We start from the raw sequence: 20530 nt of genomic DNA, 5'->3' as shown, positions 1-20530 counted from the left end.
AACCATTAAATTGGGACTGATCCAATCCAGGAGGTGGTTGTTTTCACTTGGCGGAGGTCTGCGCTGAGAGCTTTTCTAGTTTATCTTATTTTATTTCATCTAATAATTTGGCTGATGCTATCCAAAGCCAATGCCGTGTCAGTTACCACAGGGTCTACCAAGAGGCATTGCATGAACGGATGGCCGAAAGCTGATCAGCTCCCTTCTTCCCAGTAGAGGGCAGTTGAAGACACAAGTGCGGGCAATATCTTTGAGATAGGGTTATCCTGTTATCTGTTCAGATTAGATTTCCAGTGGTACTGTGGTGATAGCCTTTTAAACAGTGGAATGAAGTAGCTGAATTATGGCCGATTAGGTCCTAATTTAGCCCAATGGAAATAGGCCTGAAATTCATGGTGATTCCAGTTCAAAATGAGCTTAACACTTGCTTTGGCAGTAGGCCTACTCTTTTTTAGTAGCTAGCTGAAGGATGGAGTAGAATGCACATTTTAACAAGTTACCTAAACTAGATTAGTAGGCCAAACTATAGAATAGTAGCCTAACCAGTATAAGACAACTGGCCAGTGTAGGATAGGCTACACTTTCACACTAGGCTATTTCAGACAAAGGGCAATAGGTCTAGATTGAAAGACAAATTTCCAAATTCCTTTTTGCTGATCTATGGTGTTAGCAAACTTTAATAGTACACCACCAAACTTTGTCATGGCTAAGTGTGTGTGTGTGTGTGTGTGTGTGTGTGTGTGTGTGTGTGTGTGTGTGTGTGTGTGTGTGTGTGTGTGTGTGTGTGTGTGTCTGTGTGTGTGTGTGTGTGTGTGTGTGTGTGTGTGTGTGTGTGTGTGTGTGTGTCTTGATTGGAATACATGGGAGGGCCATATAGAACAGAGGGGTAACTGAACTACAAAAAGTCAACACAGAGCTCACTTTCATTCCAACAGCAGCACCCGGTCAGGTCCACACCAGTTAGGCTGAGCAGTGACGAGCTCTTCTCACCTAACGTGAAAGAGGTGTTTCTTTCATTCATTCAATTATTTAAAAGGAAGAAAATGAATAATTAATCGCGGAATTCGATCGGTAAAGTAGCCTATTGGTTTGTGAGATTCTATCACACATTTAGAGCGCGCGATTGTGGGAAACTCAGGAAGTGAAGCTGAACACGTGTAGTAGTAAAGACGTCTAAGAGAACAGAAGAATGAAGTAAGTATGATATCTAAATATATATTTTTAGAGGTGTGTTCATTACATTGCTTCGGTTAAAAGTTTGCCTAAGCCTACGCAATGGTTTAGTAGGCTATACTTTACACGTGGCACAGGATTTCATCATAAACCAGAGGCTAATTAATTTCCAGTTCTTTGTGTAACTTAGCCTGTATGCAAATATACACGTAGTCTGTTTCCGGAATCACGGTGTATTATTGATGGGCCCTTATTGATTCTTGTTTATTACTGTGTTTACAAAAGCGAGTGAGTTTCTACGATGATTTTTCTAGCGCACTTTGTTACAGTGGTGGGGGCCGGGTAATCAGTCTACAATCTACTTCTTGGCGCTTGTAACCCTATAACTTAAGAATGACGTTGGGATGCTAGCCTACTTGAGCTCCGCTCATGATGAAATGGATAAAATATGTGATGTGTGAATGAATCGACACGCGCCACTCCGTTAGAAAAGCAATACATGGTAGTATTAGGGGGAAATGATGATGAAATCTTGTGGTTTGACTAGGGGATTGCTCTTCGAAGAGACCCATGTAGGGAGGTGCCTATTTAAGGTCACTGGAGTTTCGGCCGCTGAAAGCCGGTAGTAGATACTACACCAGTTGTTCTGCGAAGGTGACATATTCTATGTTGACAGTATGGTTGTAAAGTGCGTTTAATACATGCGCTAGTTATTGTGTCGCCCTAACTTATCGCAAGCGATAAATGATGCAATACTGTCATGGCTGATGGAGGTGTTGGTGGAACTTACTGGTAACTTGATAGTGTTACCATGTTACTTCTCCACAACACAGCTCCACCTTGTCAGCACTGCACTGTATGGAAAGTGTCGGACGTTGCAGTTCAAACGCTGTCAAAATATGAAGCCTATCTTAAATGGGTTATGCCGCTATAGCCTAATTGAGGTAAGCCTGTAGACATGTCGCAAACCATATATGCCCATGGCACTGAAAGATGGCTCAGAATGTAGTATTGTCAGTTGGCCTAATAATGTGGAAATGTTTTTGAGTCTGTATTGCAGCTCAAGAACATTTAAAGAGTGAATTTGTAATCGGTAGTGTCAGTTACTGAAAAAATCCCCTTGTAATCTGCCCTATTGAACACGAAGGGACCCCCTGACCCATGTCTAATCACATTATACACACAAAGACAAACACAGGAATATTCTCTGTACTTATTTAGAATGAGAGGGCGGGCGAAAAGGGAAGGATCATTGCCACAGAATAGGCACATCCTCAAGAATCTGAACACAAAATCCTTGGAAAGCCTCAGTTGTTGACATCAACATCGACATGAGTGTGATCTCCCCACATAAATACATACACATGCGGCCCTTGTCCCCAACAGTAGTCACTGTGATCACTGTTTCACCCTCCTCTCTCCAGAATGTCCCTTTATTAGCTAATTGAGTTTGCCTGTTTCTGAGGCTTTAGTGTAACTCAATGTTCCAAGTGAAACTGCAAGCAAGTGCCTGACATATCTAAATTTGTTTATGTAGGGGTGTAACTTCACGCGCTTTGTCCGTGTTGACCATGCTGACTATGTCAATAGCGGGTCACCTCAATCTTTTAAGGCTATTGTGACCTGCTGTCGGTCTTTCTGGAGTACCGGTATGCAATCACAAGCAAACATACGGCAACAACCCTGTCACCACACACACACTCAGACACACACACACACACACACACACACACACACACACACACACACAGACATGTACAATGTCCCCCTGATACGGCAGACAACATTACCATTGAGCCCCAGAGGCTTGTGGGACATGTATTTGTCATCAGAGGCTCACAGGGCCAGACAGGAATTTGGCCAGTGTGGCCTGTCACTCCCTTTTATGGTAGATTTTGAATAAACAAAACTGTACTTTTCATCTGGGAATTTTATTCATGTTGTTCATCTGTAACCTTTGAGTGCACTGATATTCAGTGTCGTTATTGTTGTATATAAACATGATGCCTCAAGATTTGTGTAAATGTTTAATCACAGTAAGCCTACCTCACAGAAATAGAAGTGACTCACAGAGCCAGAAAAGTGATCCCGACATGTTCTGTTGCTTGGTGTCCAGAGATGTCCTTGTGCTCAGTGTCGACTTGTGGAATACAAAGCTTACCCCTCCACCTCCTCTGTGTCTGTCCTCTCTCTCTCTTTCTCTCTCTCTCTCTCTCTCTATGTATCTATCTCTCTCTCTCTCTCTCAGGTCAATGGCTCCATCTCTGGAGCAGGCGTACAAGCGCCGCTGGTGGATGGCGGTCACGGCGGTGCTGGAGAACCTGCTGTGCTCGGCTGTGCTGCTGGGCTGGGGCTCCCTGCTCATCATGCTCAAGAACGAGGGCTTCTACTCCCACCTCTGCGCAGGTAGGTCACAGCGGTGACGGTCAAATCAGCACAACTTACCCCCCACTTACACCCTTGCCCTACACTAATCATGCTATGCTCTGGGTGCACTTCAGCTGCACTGAGATGACCAAATCATGAGCCCCTTTCACACTGACTGAATTTAACGCTAAATCAGCCGAATTTAACGTTAAGGCTGTTCCTTTCACACTGACCGACACGGGGAGGGGAATCAACCCGCCTCGGCAATTGAACCCGTCTCAGGGGGTAGTGTTATTGCCGAGACGGGCTCAGTGTGAAAGGAACAGGTCAACCCCACTATTAGGGGTGTGTGACTGATGACGTATTTGGCTAGGCAGGAGGTTAAAATACAGGAAACACACAAGAGACGAGGACAACTTTAGCTGCTGTATCCATAGATATATATATATCTATGGCTGTGTCCACCAATCGCGGTTTTTACGCTGAGAGCGCCTTGAACCTCCTTTTCTCAGCGCTTCGGTCAAGTGTTTATTGTTGCTATGTTACCAAAATCGTGTGCTGCCAGCACGTCTTTTTGGAACATTTGCCTAATGCTAGAATCTAGCTTCAGGCAACCCGGGACCGAAACACGTCTACCTTTCACACAGCGAACTCCCCCTGAACACGCTATTTCTTAAACGCTAATGTATCGTTTCTCAGTCTGAAAAGGGCTATGGACATCATTCTCACCCCCCACCACCTTTCTCTCCAAAGGTGTTAACGAGACAGTAGTGGCGATCAACAGCACCACAGGGATGTGGCTGAGTTGCGTGGACCAGGAGGAGATGCTTAACCTGGGCTTCACCATTGGCTCCTTCCTGCTCAGTGCGACCACCCTGCCCCTCGGCATCCTCATGGACAAATTCGGGCCTAGACCCATTCGTCTCATGGGCAGGTAAGCCAGATACCTGTGGCTGCACGTGGTGTAGCGCGCCACACCCTCACTTTGAATACTATGAAATGTTAAGACAGCAGGATGAGTTTCATTCCAGGAGCTTAATGGGTGGGTGGGGTCCTATTGTGCAGTTCCTTCTCAAGTTCACACGTAAGACCAGTAGCACAAGAGGTGTGCATTCATGGGCTAGATTCAGGACTTTCTTTTTCAGAAGGAGATGTATTAATAATCCTACAAGCCAACAAGATCACAATATTTGTTGTCATTGCAAGTCACTCTTTTCTTCTTCTCTTCCAGTGCTTGTTTTGCCATTTCCTGCGCACTGATGTCTGTGTCAGCATACAACCCAGCAGGTACATAGTATCTCTGTATAAATATACATACATACATGTGTCATTATGCGCTGTCTATTTCCCAAAGTTATATCTTACCATAAGGATTTGTATATATTTTCAAATTCTGAGTTTAAAAAGAGCGTAGGTTGCTCAGGTTTGGCACCTAAGTCACAGTAAAAGAACCGGTGTTTGGTTTATAACATTCTTGGCTCTCAGGTATGGCATTCTGATTATTTGACTGCTTCTTACATAAATAAGAAGTATAGCTCAACCAAAACTTCAGCCATTTTAAGCCCTCAACACTTTGTTTCAACAACTCCAACCTTGCTTATTACCCCGTTTCACCCTTTTCTCCTGTGTTTTGTAAGCCTGGGCTAGCGTGCTTTTTGGGGTCACTAATACCCACGCAATTAGAATGTCTCCTGCTGTTAGCTGGCTAATTGCCATCAGCACATTCATTCCTTAACTCACAGAACATCAAAGAACATCTTGTCAGTTGTGTAACTCCACTTCATCTGCCCTTCCAAGTGAATAAATCATCTCAAGCATGTCATGGGATAATAGCAGCAAGGAAAACCAATATGCAAATGAGAGGCTGTTGCTCTGAGGTAACGGTGTCCTTCCGTCCCTTTTCTCTCTCCAGTCCTCTCGGCACTCATTTTCCTGGCTCTGTCCCTCAATGGCTTTGGAGGAATCTGCCTGACATTCACCTCTCTGACGGTAAGCAGCATGAGAGCCACAAGGCCAGTGGCGTGAGAGGGGGCCTGAGGGGGCAATGTGTGGCTATTTTTCCCTGACAGGTGTGATCGGGGGGTTGCACGCGCCCAGGGTGTGTGTGTGTGTGTGTGTGTGTGTGTGACTGCAGGCAGGAGAAGTGGTGGGCTTAGTGTTGGTGCGTGAGAATGGATCTGCACATGGCTTGTGTTGGAAATTCTGTCCCCCTCTCTGCCAGCCAATCAGAAATGCAGGATGCCCTCACGCCTTCCCCAGTACACACCCACCCTTCTTGATATTTCCCATACACAAGAGCGTGACTGCAATACACACCTACACACACACACCTACACATACACACACAAACACACACCACATTTTACTCTTGTGGTTTGGCTGTGAGGGGAGAAAATTGATAAGCAAACTTAGGTGAGATTGCATAGTATGTGTGTTATACACGTGTTTGTCTGAGCATGTTTGTGACTACATGTGGTGAGAAAGATCCAGAAAGGTGCAGGTGAGGGTGACCGGCCAGTACTGCTGTTTTCACTCGGTGTCTTAAGAAGAAAATACCGGGCTATATTTACCTACAGCGTACCCATTCTCCCTCTCGCGCGCACACACACAGCCCGCATTATCAGAATCACATGTCCACAGCCAGTGACCCAATGTTTCCCCCTGTCACATTGCCCACCGTGACAAACACTAGAATAAACATGACAACCCCCTATGCACACGCGCGCGCGCACACACACCCACACACACACACTTTGTCTGTTTCTGTCCTCTGTCCATCTCTCTCTCTCTCTCCTTCTCTTTCTCTCTCTCTTTCTCTTTGAGGCCCTGCCAAAGTCGACCCATAAATCAAGCTGGTACAAGTGTGAGCACCATGTCACAATGCTGTTGTTGTGAACTTTGAGGTCATTGTCTATAGGTGAAAATGTGTGACCATTCCATGGTAATAAACAAACACATTTCCCCCTCGGCACGCACATATTGCCACATATGTTGAATATCACAACACACATGCTCGGCCCTCTCCACTGCTACACACATCTGTGTGAGGCCATGAGGCAATATGATCTGTTCCAAACTTTACTAGAAGTTTGTACACACACAAATACACCCTAGTCATTCTGGGTTTGCAGACGGGCCTTTAATTATACTGTCACTTGGGCTACAGCCTAAAACTGGTCCAGTCCTAACGAGGTTGAGAGGGAAAGACAGTGCTGGTTCAGACATCCATGGGGCCCTACGCAAAATCCTGCTAAGGGGCCCTCCTACCTGATCTCTGACTGAAAACTTTTTTTTTTTAATGTAGCCAGTCGCCCGCATTCAAAAACAGAACATGCGATTATATTTCACAACTTTGCCGTGACTGGGAAAGGCGGGCAATCAAGCCGCAGACAGATCAGGGGATTCACTTCCATGTGTGGTCGGCCTAGGCTAGGGCAACAACACACGCTGGAGAGATGCGTGCAGACATCAAACCATGGAACGAACGCAAGTTTACCCGACTGCTGTTCCCACTTTTCGTTCTCGTTAAGTTTCTTCTGTTTTCGGATTCACGTTCATCTTCTTGATGTAGCATATGAAACACTGTCGCTGTGTCTGCATATGCCTACCGTCTGTCACTAACTTTGCTCAAGGGGAGACAGAGGAGGGGGCCTTCATTTACTTGCGGGGCCCTATGCAACTTGCGTAGTGTGCGTATAGGGAGAACCCTGGGGAAAGAAAATAACCTCCTGGGCTTGAACATGTGTTACTCACTGTCAGAGCCATCTTCTCAAAATTCTACAAAGGAAATCCCACAAACCTATTGCAGTTGCACTTCATTTCAAGTCTCTCAGTTGGAGTGGATCCGATTTCTGTTAGAACTTGACTTGAATGAAAGAACATGTGGAGGTCCAGCAGGAGGCCTAGCTGAGGTGAAAGGCTCCACACATGTGTGGATTTGTGGGTCATGTTAAGCCGTAGTTCCCTCCTACACTGTGTACATGTGTGGCGGGTCCATATCTGTGTGCAAAGGCGCATTCCTGGACTCGCCTGAAGCCATGGCGGTGAATCGCCATGTGTGTGTTTGTCCAGCGAGTGGGAGACAGGAAGACGTGAAAAACGTCCTGTTCTCAGAATCACTGAATGTGTCTCCTTTGTTTTTGTAACCCTTGCTGTCAAAAGCAGGATATTTCTCCTTCTGTCTCACACCCATCCACACCGCACAAGAGAGGAAAAACATGTTCGGAAAGAAGGATCTCGCACTGAGACGCTAGTTTGTTTGACCTACATGCTGCTGTCTTGTTAATGTCACTGCGACGTGACCCTGTACGACCTTAGCAAGCTGTTGACATTTCTGTGGAAAATGATCAATAGCCTCACACTGTACAAAAAAAAAAGTTGTGTGGTGGCTTAGTGCTTCCCACATCACTCAAAGAAGTCCCCCGCCACCCCCCAAGATCTGTTAGTTAGTGGAATCCTATCAGTGCCTAAGGGAGATGCACTGTGAGCGGCATCTGGTTTATGGGAGTATGTGGGAACTGTATTGTTTTGGTAGTAGTACTACTAGCACTACTAGCACTACTAAGCTTAACACAATCAGTTCCATTGGCTACACCTGTATAAGGCAGGAGCGTGCTTTACCAGTAGCCGTGATGTATGTTGAAGTCATTTTAATCACATTTGTTATTTGGTTTCTTATTACTCATCACCTGTTTTGTTGTTTTCATCTTTCAGTTGCCCAACATGTTTGACAGTGTCAGCTCCACCATCATGTCCCTGATGATTGGCTCCTATGCCTCCTCTGCTGTGACCTTCCCTGCAGTCATGGTACGTACCTGGACACACGTCTGTATCTCAGTCAGAGGCCACCTGTCTCTCAGTCAGAAGCTCTGTGATGACGATAGTAATGACTGGAGGATCTCTGTCTCTCTCTCTTGTGCAGCTGATCTATAAAGCAGAAGTAACATTCACCACGATCATGTGGGTCTGGTCAGGTGTGGCTGGCCTGGTCTTCGTGAACTGCTTCCTGAACTGGCCTGCCGAGGGTTTCCCTACCCCAGAAGAGCGGGCGTACAAGTGAGTAGGACCGCCATGTCCTGAGCTGCTCCGATGGCTGCGGACACGCCACCTTGGATTGAATGGGATTGAAGGCAGATGGTTTCATTCTCTTTTGTCTTTTGTTTCCCAGGAAAGCAATGGAGGAGAATGAGCGCTCACTGGACCACAAGCCAGATCAGATCACAGAGAAACCCACCGATCCAAGTGAGTCATGGACCCTAACCCAGAAAAAACTAGAGACTGAAGGATGCTGAGTGCATTTTCTGAGCCCAGCACAAAGGCACTTAAGGGACGTTTGATGGGTTGTAATACGTGAGAGCCAATCGTAGTATTGCAGTCAAATCAGTGAAAAGTGCAAAATGTTTTTGCTCCCTTGCACTGATGATAGTCAGAAGCCAAAAACATTTCTCGCTTTTCACCATTCACCATTATTAAACAAGTCTATTTAATCAAATGGTCAGTGTTTGGTGTGCCAAATTCATCCTGGTTTAATTAACTGATGTGCTGTAATAAGTATCCACCTGCTCCTCCAGTAAAGTGTTGTTTCCTTTCAGATTCTGTGCCGTTCCGTCGCTCCGTCTTCACCCCCATCTTTGCCTGGAGTCTGCTCACCATGGGGATGTCCCAGCTCCGCATCATCTTCTTCATGGGCGCCATGAACAAGATGCTGGAGTGGCTGGTGAAGCACGGAGAGGAACATCGTGAGTGCATACGCTTAGAACCCTCATCACGCACATCTCCAACACTCTTCACTCATCACCCACCCATTCGTCTGTCTAACATGGTCTGCTTTTTTTTGCTTTTCTTCCCTCCAGCTTCTGATCAGTTGGTGATAGAAACGGAGGAGAATGGTAAGAGATTGATCTTCTGTTCACTGTGTTGTGTGTTATAGTGTCATGTGTATATTGTTCGTAGTGAATTAGGTGCATCTTTTCATGTACATGTTTGATTGCTCTCCACAGTGGACTTCTATGCCACCATCTTCGGCACTCTGCAGCTGTTGTGTCTGTTGACTTGCCCCCTGATTGGCTACATCATGGACTGGAAGATGAAGGAGTGTGTGGATGCTGGAGATAACTGGTGAGTGAGTGAGTGAGGTGAGTGAGGTGAGTGAGGTGAGTGAGGTGAGTGAGGTGAGTGAGGTGAGTGACTGACTGACTGACTGACTGACTGACTGACTGACTGACTGACTGAGATATGAATATGGACAACAAAAACGCTGAAATATTCTGCAGTGTAATAATGCCAATTGCATTATATGGATGTGAGGTATGGAGTCCACTCAGCAAGCTAGACTACACTAGATGGGACAAACATTCCACTGAATGCCTACATGCATTATTAGAGTCCAAAGGAAAACACCCACAAATGCATGCAGGGCAGAATTAGGCATACTCCCATTAGCATTAAATATATGAAAGAATATTACACATTTTGGATCCACCTAAATTGAATTCTGCTGATGAGAATTTCAAGCATACAAAACCTAAGAAGTCAGCCCTAAAACCAGTCCCCTTTGCCAGTTGGTTCTGAAGTCTACTAATACTGTACATTAACCCACAATTCGCAGACCAACACTGCTTTCCAAAATCAAATCCAAATTTCTAAAATCATGAAACAACACAAGAAAACATATCTGGAACATTGGAGCAACCACAGCAAATCACAACCTAAATTAGAATGCCACCTCAACCTTAACAGAGATAACAAACTGGCAGAATATCTTTACACCGTCAAAGGTACGAAGCAAATGCAAATCCTAACCAAATACAGGCTCGGTGACCACAGCCTGTTCATTGAAACAGGCATATATAAGAAGTGATGGCTGCCAAGAGACCAAGGCATCTATGGTCACTGCATGACGGGTGAGGTTCAGACAGAGATGCACTTTCTCCTTTATTGTGATAAATTCACAAAAGAAAGAGCTGAATTCCCCGGAGAACTCTCAAAAAAAGTCTTATTTTGCCTCATTGGGCAGCACAGACGAAATTACTATAATACTGGGAGAGGGGCAAACAGCACCTCTGGAAGCCCAGTTTGTCGAAGCCTGCCATGACGCGAGGGGCAGAGTATAGTTCCATCTACTGAATCTCCACCCTATTTGTATACCAACACCATTGCCTATTATGGTCTTCTGGTTGTTATTGTTATTGTTTTTACTGTCATTATTATTACTACTATTAATGGAAAGGGAGAGAACTGGCTTGACATGGAGAGATCTATATGACTGTGAGAAGTGACTAACTTTTCTTGCTCTTGTGTTGATTGATAAACAGCGGGTCATCAGTCCCCAAACGAGACAGAAAGATCCAGAAAGTGACCAACGCCATGAGGGCTTTCACTCTCACCAACCTGCTGCTGCTGCTGTTTGGAATTCTGTGCCTCGTCGATAGCCTCCCCTTGCAGGTAGTAGACGCGCGTATGTTTGCGCTTGTCTGAAGTTCATGTACAGACTGACATGTCTGTGTTTGACGTCCTCTGACCCTGTTGCTCTGGTTCTCTGTAGATTCTGACGTTCATTCTTCACACGATGGTGAGGGGATTCATCCATTCCTGCTGTGGGGGCCTGTATGCGGCAGTGTAAGTGCTCCACAAATGCTCCCAGTCCTGCCCCTCCCTAGAGACAAGAACAATGGCACTAAAGATAGACTGGAAACATTCAAGAAGTGGCCTCTCAGTCATTCTTCAGTTGTTTTAAATGTGATGTGAAACAGCCCAAACAGGTCACTTTGAAAAACGTAATATGCCACATAATGCATCACAAGTGTACACAAACTATACCGACAAATGCAGTTGTCAATCTGGGGCCTGTACTACGAAGCGGGGTTATTGGCTTAGCTGGGTAACTTCGAGAGTAAGTTGATCACGTGTGGCGTAACTTCCCGGTTAACCCGTACTACGAAAGGTGGATAGGTTTTAACCGAGGTATGTTGCCATGGCAATTTACGCTGCATCTCAAACCTGCTCCTAGCAGATTATGATCTTGGTTAACCCGAGGTTTGCGGTTAACCACACCCCACAATGTCGACGTAGGCTACTTGGAAGATACATTATTGGAGCGCAAATTGTAAGCGCCTCTCTTCGCAAGGCGAGGGTTTTTAAAGACCGCCAGAATCTTTCTCCATATAATATTCTCTATGAAAGATAGCCATACATTCTCAGCCGAGGGAATTCGTTGCATTTGTCAGCTGATCGAGGCAAAGTGGAGGCTATAAGCATTGGCAATATAACATATTTTCATAATTAAGAAATATTAATGCAAGCTATAGGCCTATAAACCTTCTGAATGTTTTTGAGTTTCATTTTCACCTGCTGCCAGCGGCACTGCCGTTGCATCTAAAATGTTCACAGGATAGGCATACACTAAATCAGTCAATGGGGCTAAACATTCAATTATCCTTTATTAATATTTATTAATATACATGGCATGAATTGTGTTGCATCTGTAGGACTCTTATGAACTCAAAATGTATTTATTTCAACACATTTCAGACATTCCGCAAGCTATTAATCCTCCGTAACACATAGGCTATGAACATGAAATAAAACTTTACTTTCATATCCGATCTGCAATAGCCTACGTTGCCAACAGCCTTGTCTTGCTTTGTTTGCTGCCGACGTATTTGATGTCTCGTAAAGTGGGTTTTAATTCCTCGCAACTTCTTATAATCATCGCGCATTGCTTATCCGTAAAATAACGTGATCGCGTCATCATTAAAAGTGATGATTTGCGCTGCAACCCTCCCATTTTATGTGAACGCGCACCAACTCCGATGAGGTTAACCCCAGTTCAACAAATCAACTTCTTACTCAGCGTCGTAGTACCGATTAACACCAATGAAGATAACCAGGTTTTGTCAACCCCGGTTTAGCAAAGTAACCCTGGGTTACATCTGGGTAGGTTGAGCTCCCTTCGTAGTACAGACCCCTGTACTTTGCTTCTCTGAAAGACTATCTCACTGTAATACTTGCTTTTATGTACAGGTATCCATCTAATCACTTTGGCACTCTGACTGGCCTTCAGTCCATGATCAGTGCGGTGTTCGCCCTCCTGCAGCAGCCCCTGTTCATAGCCATGCTGGGGCCCCTGAAGGGAGATCCCTATTGGGTAAGTTTGTGTTTACTAGCATCAACATGCTCAACTTGACACACAACAAAGGTGCCTCGGCCAAGCTCAAGCCACCTTAGGCAGAATCTTTGTAAAGCAATGCGGTCACATCAGGACTCTTCTCACTTGTGGTATTTAATATTACGTTAGACAGAATCTTTGTAAAGCAAAGCGGTCACATCTGAGGTGCATTCAAATGCGCAAACATAGGCGAACGTTTGTAAACAGTATTCCGTTCCATCTTACACAAGTGGATAATTAGTTATGAATGGAGATGTTTCAATTGTATAGCTGAATACGTATTTTTACCGGGGTGTGGGGGAGGGCTGATGTGATGTAACTTTATAAAAATAATACAAAAAAAAGTGTTCCGTTAAGTTCCGCCTTGGGTTTTCGGCGAACGTCTGAGGAGGTAGTTCTCTGTGAACATACAGTGAAACTGGACGAAGGCAACAATGCAATTACCATTAGAATGGAATGTTGGCACCATGTTCACCACGAACATTTGCCACTCTTTGCCCAATTTTAATGCACCTCAAGACTTTAATCTAACATTAGACAAAATCTTTGTAAAGCATAGTGGGCACATCAGGACTCGTCTCACTAGTCTAATTTAATCTGTGACTTCGTAGAGCGTAAGTGATCAGACTTGCTGCTGTAAGCAGTTCTTCTGCCAGACTTAACCACCGCAGGAGTCCATCCCCTTCCCTCAGAGTGCTGTGTACAGTACATGAGGGAGTAATTACCAAGACAATCTCTTTGGACATTTTGTGGCTTGTTAACACATTGATTTTATATAGTTTTTTTTTTTTTACTTGCGTATTGTAAATACCCCAAATCATTTGTCTGTTGTAAGAAGTCTTTGATAGAATGTTGAGTGCATACTGTAGAATGTATCAGTACAGTGTGCATGGATTAAAGTGAAAAAAAATCATCTGACTGAAATTTTTTTGTACAAAAAAAAAAAAAATTTGACACACGCAAGTGATACAAATCAAAGGGCCTTAGCGTAGACCTATGTAAAATAGGGCCATACAGACTAATTGTACCCTCCGTTTACAAGTAACACATTTTAAAGTAGGCCTAGCTATTCAATTCTGCAGACTGTTGCTTATTAAGAGTGCCCCCAGGGCCGGCCATAGCCGAATTGGGGAGATTAGGGCCAGCATTATGCCTAAAATACATGTCTCCAAAACATTCCTCATCTGCTATCAGACATGCATGAAAACAATTAAAACTCATAGCCATAGGTTATTTACTGTCAGATAGGCCTCTGTTATTGAAGATTTGGAATAATTTATTTGAAATGTAATATGCTAAAAAAATTCTGATGTTTTCTGATGTCAGGATATAATTTGGTGTAACTTTACTTAGTGTGATTAGGCCCTAGGTGACATGTTGTTTAATTAGGTGCATGTCACTTTAAGAGGTTTTAGTTTTTGGGTAAGAACGTGATGCACGGCATGAATGTTAGGAGTTCCATGGTTTTTGGTCGTGTCAATTATAAGAGTATGAACTGTGCTGTTTGTTACAATAAACATTCAAGAACATTAACTGGAAGACAAGACGTTTTTATAAGAACACGCGTCAGTAATAAGACTCCTATTAGATACATTTCGTTAATTGGAAACCGACCTACGACTTTCTCTTTGAAGAAGACGAATTAGGCAAACTTTTGGCTATAGACATAGACTAAGCTACTGGATCCTTTTGAATTGTATAAGTAAACCTTGTTGGCTTATTATAATTATTTTTAGAGAAATTAGCAGTTAAACTTAAACAGTAGGATAGCCTAATAGCCTAGTGGCGTGGCGCAGACACACACTTTCCCAGTCTGTCTCTGCGTTTCGGGCGCACCCGACTCTATTAATATTAATAATGACCGAAAGTAGGCTATAGCCATGTTCTTTTTGACAATTCATCTTTAAGCTCCCCAACATTGCCGACGCCTAATTTGATGAGATCGGGGAACTACACAGCAAGTGCGGACAAGAAGTCATCGCAAACAACGCAGACCTTTGCGCAGCTAGTGCGTGGATGTCTGTCCTGATGATGCTATTCTATAGCCTACAATTACAACTGGCGAAACAACCGTTTATCTTAATTTTACTTTTATGAAGAACAATTAGCCCAAATCATAGACTAATTAAACTGAAAAAAACAACAGCTTTCCTGAACTTCTGCATAGCTTGTTTAACCTACAAAAGCCTAATAGGCTGCGGCTCCAATAGGCTATAAATCAAGACTGTTCTTTCATCTGTTTCAATAGGACTTTCTTTCGTTTATTATTGTATCATTATGATTATGATGATGATGATTATTATTATTAGTAGTAGTAGCAGCCTAATAGTGGTAGTAGTAGTAGCAGCCTAATGTTCATCAACGCAGGTGCACCAATAACGCACTTATTTATTTATTCATTTATTTATTTTGCGCATTGACATCTAGCGCCTCCGGTTGACGGAAATCCGTCGTAGCGACGGAAAACTTTAATCCATGAGTGTGTTCTGGAGGTGCAGTAATTCTGACCACAGGAGGTGGAGGAGCACAGTGGCTAACCTCATGCTTGTCTTCACCACTCAGATCAACGTGGGTCTGCTGATCTTCTCACTGTTCGGATTCCTGCTGCCCGCCTACCTGTACTACCATCGCAGGCACCTCATCCAGGAGAAGGAAGCAAGAGACAAGGAGGCAGCTGAGCACCAGCCACTCAACCAGACCAATGGGCACAAACCCCACACCAATGGACACCTACAGTCGGAGGCTTAGCTTTTCACCCCCAGCGGAATGAATGAACAACTGGAATGACGAAGAGGCTGTTCAAACTGTTCACACATACACTCAAACCCACACACATGTATACTATGCACAAATCTAAACTTTTTTCATTGCAGTGCTTTGCTGATATTCAGGTGTCTGAAGATGAATTGTTCAGATGGATGTCGTAGTTTTCACAGACTTGGCATATATGTGAAGTTGGGGCTTAATGTTATTTTAGTGACTTGAAACCAAAGACAAATCTGCTGTCCTGCACAGCTTGAGTAAAGACTGTAGGATGTAGGACCATGGCCCACTACACGCACAGATTCCCAGGACAGCTGTCACTGAAATGTCTACCTCTCCCTTTTCGCTGTAATGTGGCCAGTTCACAGAGTTTTGTGAATTTGATGGTCCTGTAATGTTTTTTTTTTTTTTTTAATGTGCATGCCTTAGTCTGTGTTCATGTGTCTTCATCCATTCAGAATGTGAGTGTGAATTCTAGTGTAAGTGTCCAGCTGATTTCAGAGTGCCATTATGGGTTGAGGATTGGGGGTGGGGGATTAGTTAGATCCATTCATGAGCTTGAACCAAAGTGTTTTGTATGATAGTGTCATTTGTTTAAAAAAAAAAAAAAGTACACGTCAGAAAAAGTACACATGTCAAATGTCACCTCAAAACATTTCTGTCCATGAATTCAAAAGGTTACAACAGTGAATTAATGTATCATGAACAGAACACTATTTTGTATTTACAACAGCTGTATTTTTGTGTAAGGGAATGAATTTGTTCATATTTTAATTGTAAGTGTATTCAGAAATATCGAGGTACTTAGTTTGCTCATGTTTTCAAGTTTGTGCATTATGGTTTTGAAGTGTGTATTTTTTTAAAAGTTAGCGTAATATCTGGAATTGTATGAAAAAAAAAAAAGATTCTTTAAATGGATCTGGTGGTCAGAAAAGCTTTGTTGTGAAAACAAAAGGATGGTTTTCTAGCACTTTGCTTGTAAGCTTTATTCTTGCCTTGTGTGAAGCCAATGCCTTATATCTGTATGCAAATCAAGCTGGGCGAGATTTACTCTAGGATAAATTATGTTGTAAATGCTTGTGCTTGCTTCCTCTTTGGTGAGAGTAGCTCACCATGTCATATTAGGTCATTTATTATCCACAAGTGCCACAACACGTTTGCCTTTTGTAAATCGAGCCATGAATGTAAAAAAAAGTACTGTACCCTGTTCACACCTGGATAAACCAAAGTCCACTGAGCAGCTATGTTCAGGTAGCATTCTCAGGGCTAAGTACTATGCAATCATTTCTTTGCGGTCATGCAATGCAAAAGAAATTGTCTCATGTGCTCTCTTGTGCATTATCAAAAGCGTCACATTCTTTATCAATAAAATAGCTGAAATGAATCTATTTTGAGTGTCTCAATCTCTGCTTTAACTTGATGTTCAAAGTAAACGGTGGAATAAAAGGGTAGATTGACGTTCATTTGAATTATAGCACTTGAATAACTTTTTTAGTGTAGTCATTAACTGGCAATGAGCCATTGACTGCATAAGTTCAACTCTGAAAATGTCTTTTGTTCCAACAAATTGTAGTTTAGCCCCTCCCCCCAATTGTCCAGGTGCTGCTAAATCTATTCATTATTAATATATATATATATTTTAACATAACTTGGCCTACATATTTTGAGACTCACAAGCGCTTACCTAGCCTGACAAGCCAGCCCAAACTAGGCCTCATCCACAAATGTTGAGGCCAGGAAGTTCAGTCTGGGCTTGTTCCATTGACAGGCCTCTATGCAAACTTGAGAATTGTGCGGACCAATCCAATAGTCCGGGCAGGTTTTATACAGGGATGTACAGATGAGCAGTTATGTTTATGAGATTTCTCTTACCCTACCCTACCCAAATAGCAATTCACTACACTGCACATACAAAGCCTACCTGAAGCTAAAGAGGATTTATAAATATCCAAACATTTTTTTTATCAAAAGTTTATTAAATTGAGTTGACTGTAAATACAGTGATCTGTACAATGATCTATAATGATTCTCTTCATCCATGTCACAAAACAGTCTCATATAATACACACGCATCCTCGCAAACACACACACTGGTCATCCCCCTCTGGTTTCTGCCTATCTCAGGCTGTTGCTGCCTGGCTGGCAGCTGGTGAGGCCGGGGTGATCAGGACTATGGCGGTTCTGAGGTGGAAACACAGCAAGAGATTAGGCTCAAAACAACCTGAAGGACATAACAGGATTTCAGGACAGCAGGGTCTTATAATGCCTAAAATTCAATAATATGAAAAAAAGTCTAATATTATGTACTATATCTTAAATTATTTTATTGCTACCTCTAGAGGTAAATTAAATGATTGAGTGGCATCTGTTGTGTATTGTAGTTGTTTTTCACAACAATACAGATATATAACAATGTAACCAACTACATATGAGCTCAACATGCAGCGTTCCCACCCATTTCCACTGACAATTTCAAAACCTTTCCAATGACCTTTCAATGGAATTCACATGACCTTTCTAAGAGCCTACAAGTACAAAATCATTTCCTCTTCACCACAGGCTATGACTAATTATGAAACATGACTTAAACAACGAGATTGGATAAATTGTGTTCTCTCCCCTACCATTCTATATATATGAAGGAAGCAATTGAATCCTGCGACATGATGTACACTGGCTCCTCATACGTCCCTATACTAGTATCAATACTGATTTTCCAAAACGTTCAATGGATTTACTGGATTCCATGATTTCTCCATGCCTGAGAAATTGGGATTCCACAATTCCATGACTTTTCCAAGTTTTCCATGATGACCATGGGAACCCTGAACATGGAACTGACAACTGATGCAAACTTTGTAGCCTGTATAAAATTCATCAAAGTGCAAAATATTCTATTTTGTTCGTAATTTGGAAACTGTTTTTCCTTGTTTTTTTTTTGCTGGCATTGGCCTGAATCGGTCTGAGATGTCATCCCTAAAAAAGTCCTGCATTTAACTTGTTGAAACCCTTGATTTAAGGAAGAAAAGATTTGACATTAGCTCACCTTCTTCTTTTTCTTGTCCTTCTTTTTCTTCTTACGGTCAGGATCATCATCCCTCTTTTTCTTCTTCTTCTTCGGATCAGAATCTGAGGGGGTCTCTACAGAACGGCCAACAAAATGTTGATTAGGCTTCTCTACTTCGCACAAGCTTGAGGCCACTGATCTCTGGTGGTTGCCTGGCAGTACTGCAATTGGTGAGTTAATACAATGTCAATACAAAATTGAAAGCACAGCTGTAAAATCTGTCATATTTCTTGTCTTGCATTACATTTTTGCTAGGGCATAAAATGATGAAAACCCTTTGAAGGCAATGTGACCTAAGTTTCATTATTATCTTATGAATGAGGTTTGCGTTGTACAGACTTTTTTTGTAGGAAATAAAAATGTACATTTCAGTTTAATGGCCTCAAGAAATAACACCATCTAACCTACACTATCCTCTGAACATAAATGACCAGTCATCAATTCCTACTGCAGAATACCTTGGACAAGCATGCTGTCTGTGGTCAATTTTAAGTAATAATAATAACCTGGTGGTATAGGATCCTGTGGCCGATGGTGTCTGTGCTTGTGCTTGCTCTTTTTCTTTGGAGGTTGGATATGCATCAGTCTGTACTGTTCAGGAAGCTGGGAAACACACCAACACAAACACAAACAGTGAGCAAAGAGCCTTTGAACAAAAACGACAAATGAAAAAAGGGTTGTGAAATGTTCCTGCCTGAGGGTATACAAGTGTGAAAGAATGTATTGTAGAGTGTGTGTGTGTGTGTGTGTGTGTGTGTGTGTGTGTGTGTGTGTGTGTGTTGTATGGTGTATGTTTTTACCGGGCCAGTGTGAAGTCGGAAGCCAGTTAGTAGATTTCCAGTCAGCGGACTAAAGGAGTTACCACACACTGGTGGCTTCTCTATTAGAGACCGTAGTGAGCTTCCATCCTGTACGCCAGGGACATCTATCATACCTGCAAGACATCAAGTATTAAGTATGACTTCATATGCCTGAACTGCACATTGCATTCTGTGACAGATGTGTCTACACACAAAGCAATGTACATGGGTATGCCAAAAATACATTTCATTAAACACAACCATGCAATCAGTCCCACAAATTTGACATGCTTGCTCTTAGAGATGACCATAGACTGTGTGGGGATGACACGTACCTGGCAGCTCCGGTAAAAAGTTGCTGAGTTTTTCTTTGACTTTCTTTCCACAGAATTTATTATATGCATGCTCCAAGTTATAATGTGTTATAAGGTTTGTGTTTCCCGTCAGATCGTTTCCGACTAAAAATAAAACACAAGCAAATATGTCACAATTAACTGTATGTTTTGATTAGGCTACATTGTAGCTGTGTGCACTGGATACTTCCCACGGTTAGCATTTCACATCACAATAGCTGCTAATAGTAGCCAAATGTTGTCACAAAAGCTAACAATCCCTTCTACTACTTCATCATGCTCAAGTTTGCTCACGATAAAACAACGTTTACTTTTTAAATACCGACAGGATAAGGGAAAAGATTGCTTCTAGCTGAAGTAGTAAATATATACCTGGCAGTTCCCGAAGCAAATAAAAGGGTTCATTCATGACACCAGGTTTCCGCAGAGCAGGCCCTTCATCCCCGTGCTGTGGTGGTATCTGAGCCGGCATTGACACTTGGTTTTGCGGAAGCGGCGGCGGAGGTTTCCCTGGACCAAAACCTATTGCCGAGGAGCCCGGAGGTACTTGAGTGTCGCTTTGGCCAAATAAATTGGTATATATTTCGGTCATAGCTGAAATAATAATACCATTTAACCTGACATAACAAGCAATTACAACCAACACTTCCAGACGATGTCCACAGGCTGCGTTCTCTTGAGCTACGATCTACGGTCTACCAAAGATGCCTAATATTCCTCGACGATTCCTACTTTACCGTAATACAACGACTATAAACCATGTTGACCTAATGCTGTGACAAATGTATCATTTTCCACCTTACATGTGTGCTAACTTCATAGTAACATATTTCACCTGATC

General features: G+C 43.0%; 2 protein-coding genes across 3 annotated transcripts; one reads left to right on the top strand and one right to left on the bottom strand.

The window, feature by feature from the left end:
* Positions 1 to 920: 920 nt before the first annotated feature.
* slc43a1a (solute carrier family 43 member 1a) lies at positions 921 to 16853 on the top strand. The gene is made up of 15 exons (XM_062524836.1): positions 921 to 1194; positions 3422 to 3579; positions 4294 to 4474; positions 4772 to 4827; positions 5453 to 5529; positions 8254 to 8346; positions 8462 to 8595; positions 8708 to 8781; positions 9132 to 9278; positions 9393 to 9428; positions 9540 to 9657; positions 10854 to 10983; positions 11084 to 11157; positions 12562 to 12685; positions 15269 to 16853. Exons 1-15 carry the CDS (start codon positions 1190 to 1192, stop codon positions 15452 to 15454), a joined length of 1593 nt encoding a protein of 530 aa, XP_062380820.1. The 5' UTR covers positions 921 to 1189; the 3' UTR covers positions 15455 to 16853.
* A 571-nt stretch (positions 16854 to 17424) lies between these two features.
* Positions 17425 to 20401, bottom strand: med19a (mediator complex subunit 19a). 2 transcript variants are annotated; one of them, XM_062524409.1, is made up of 6 exons: positions 20062 to 20401; positions 19672 to 19794; positions 19337 to 19470; positions 19043 to 19139; positions 18516 to 18697; positions 17425 to 17650 (listed from the first exon to the last, which is right to left on the bottom strand). In XM_062524409.1, the coding sequence occupies exons 1-6, from the start codon at positions 20279 to 20281 to the stop codon at positions 17585 to 17587; spliced, it is 822 nt and encodes a 273-aa protein (XP_062380393.1). In that variant the 5' UTR covers positions 20282 to 20401; the 3' UTR covers positions 17425 to 17584. The 2 variants fall into 2 exon arrangements, with proteins under 2 accessions (XP_062380393.1, XP_062380394.1); XM_062524410.1 differs by having other exon boundaries at positions 17426 to 17650; positions 18516 to 18610.
* Positions 20402 to 20530: the final 129 nt, after the last annotated feature.

This window comes from Sardina pilchardus, chromosome 21, assembly GCF_963854185.1.
Source record: "Sardina pilchardus chromosome 21, fSarPil1.1, whole genome shotgun sequence".
In the NCBI taxonomy this organism is placed as follows: Eukaryota; Metazoa; Chordata; class Actinopteri; order Clupeiformes; family Clupeidae; genus Sardina; species Sardina pilchardus.
This window is presented reverse-complemented; position numbering and strand designations above follow the sequence as displayed.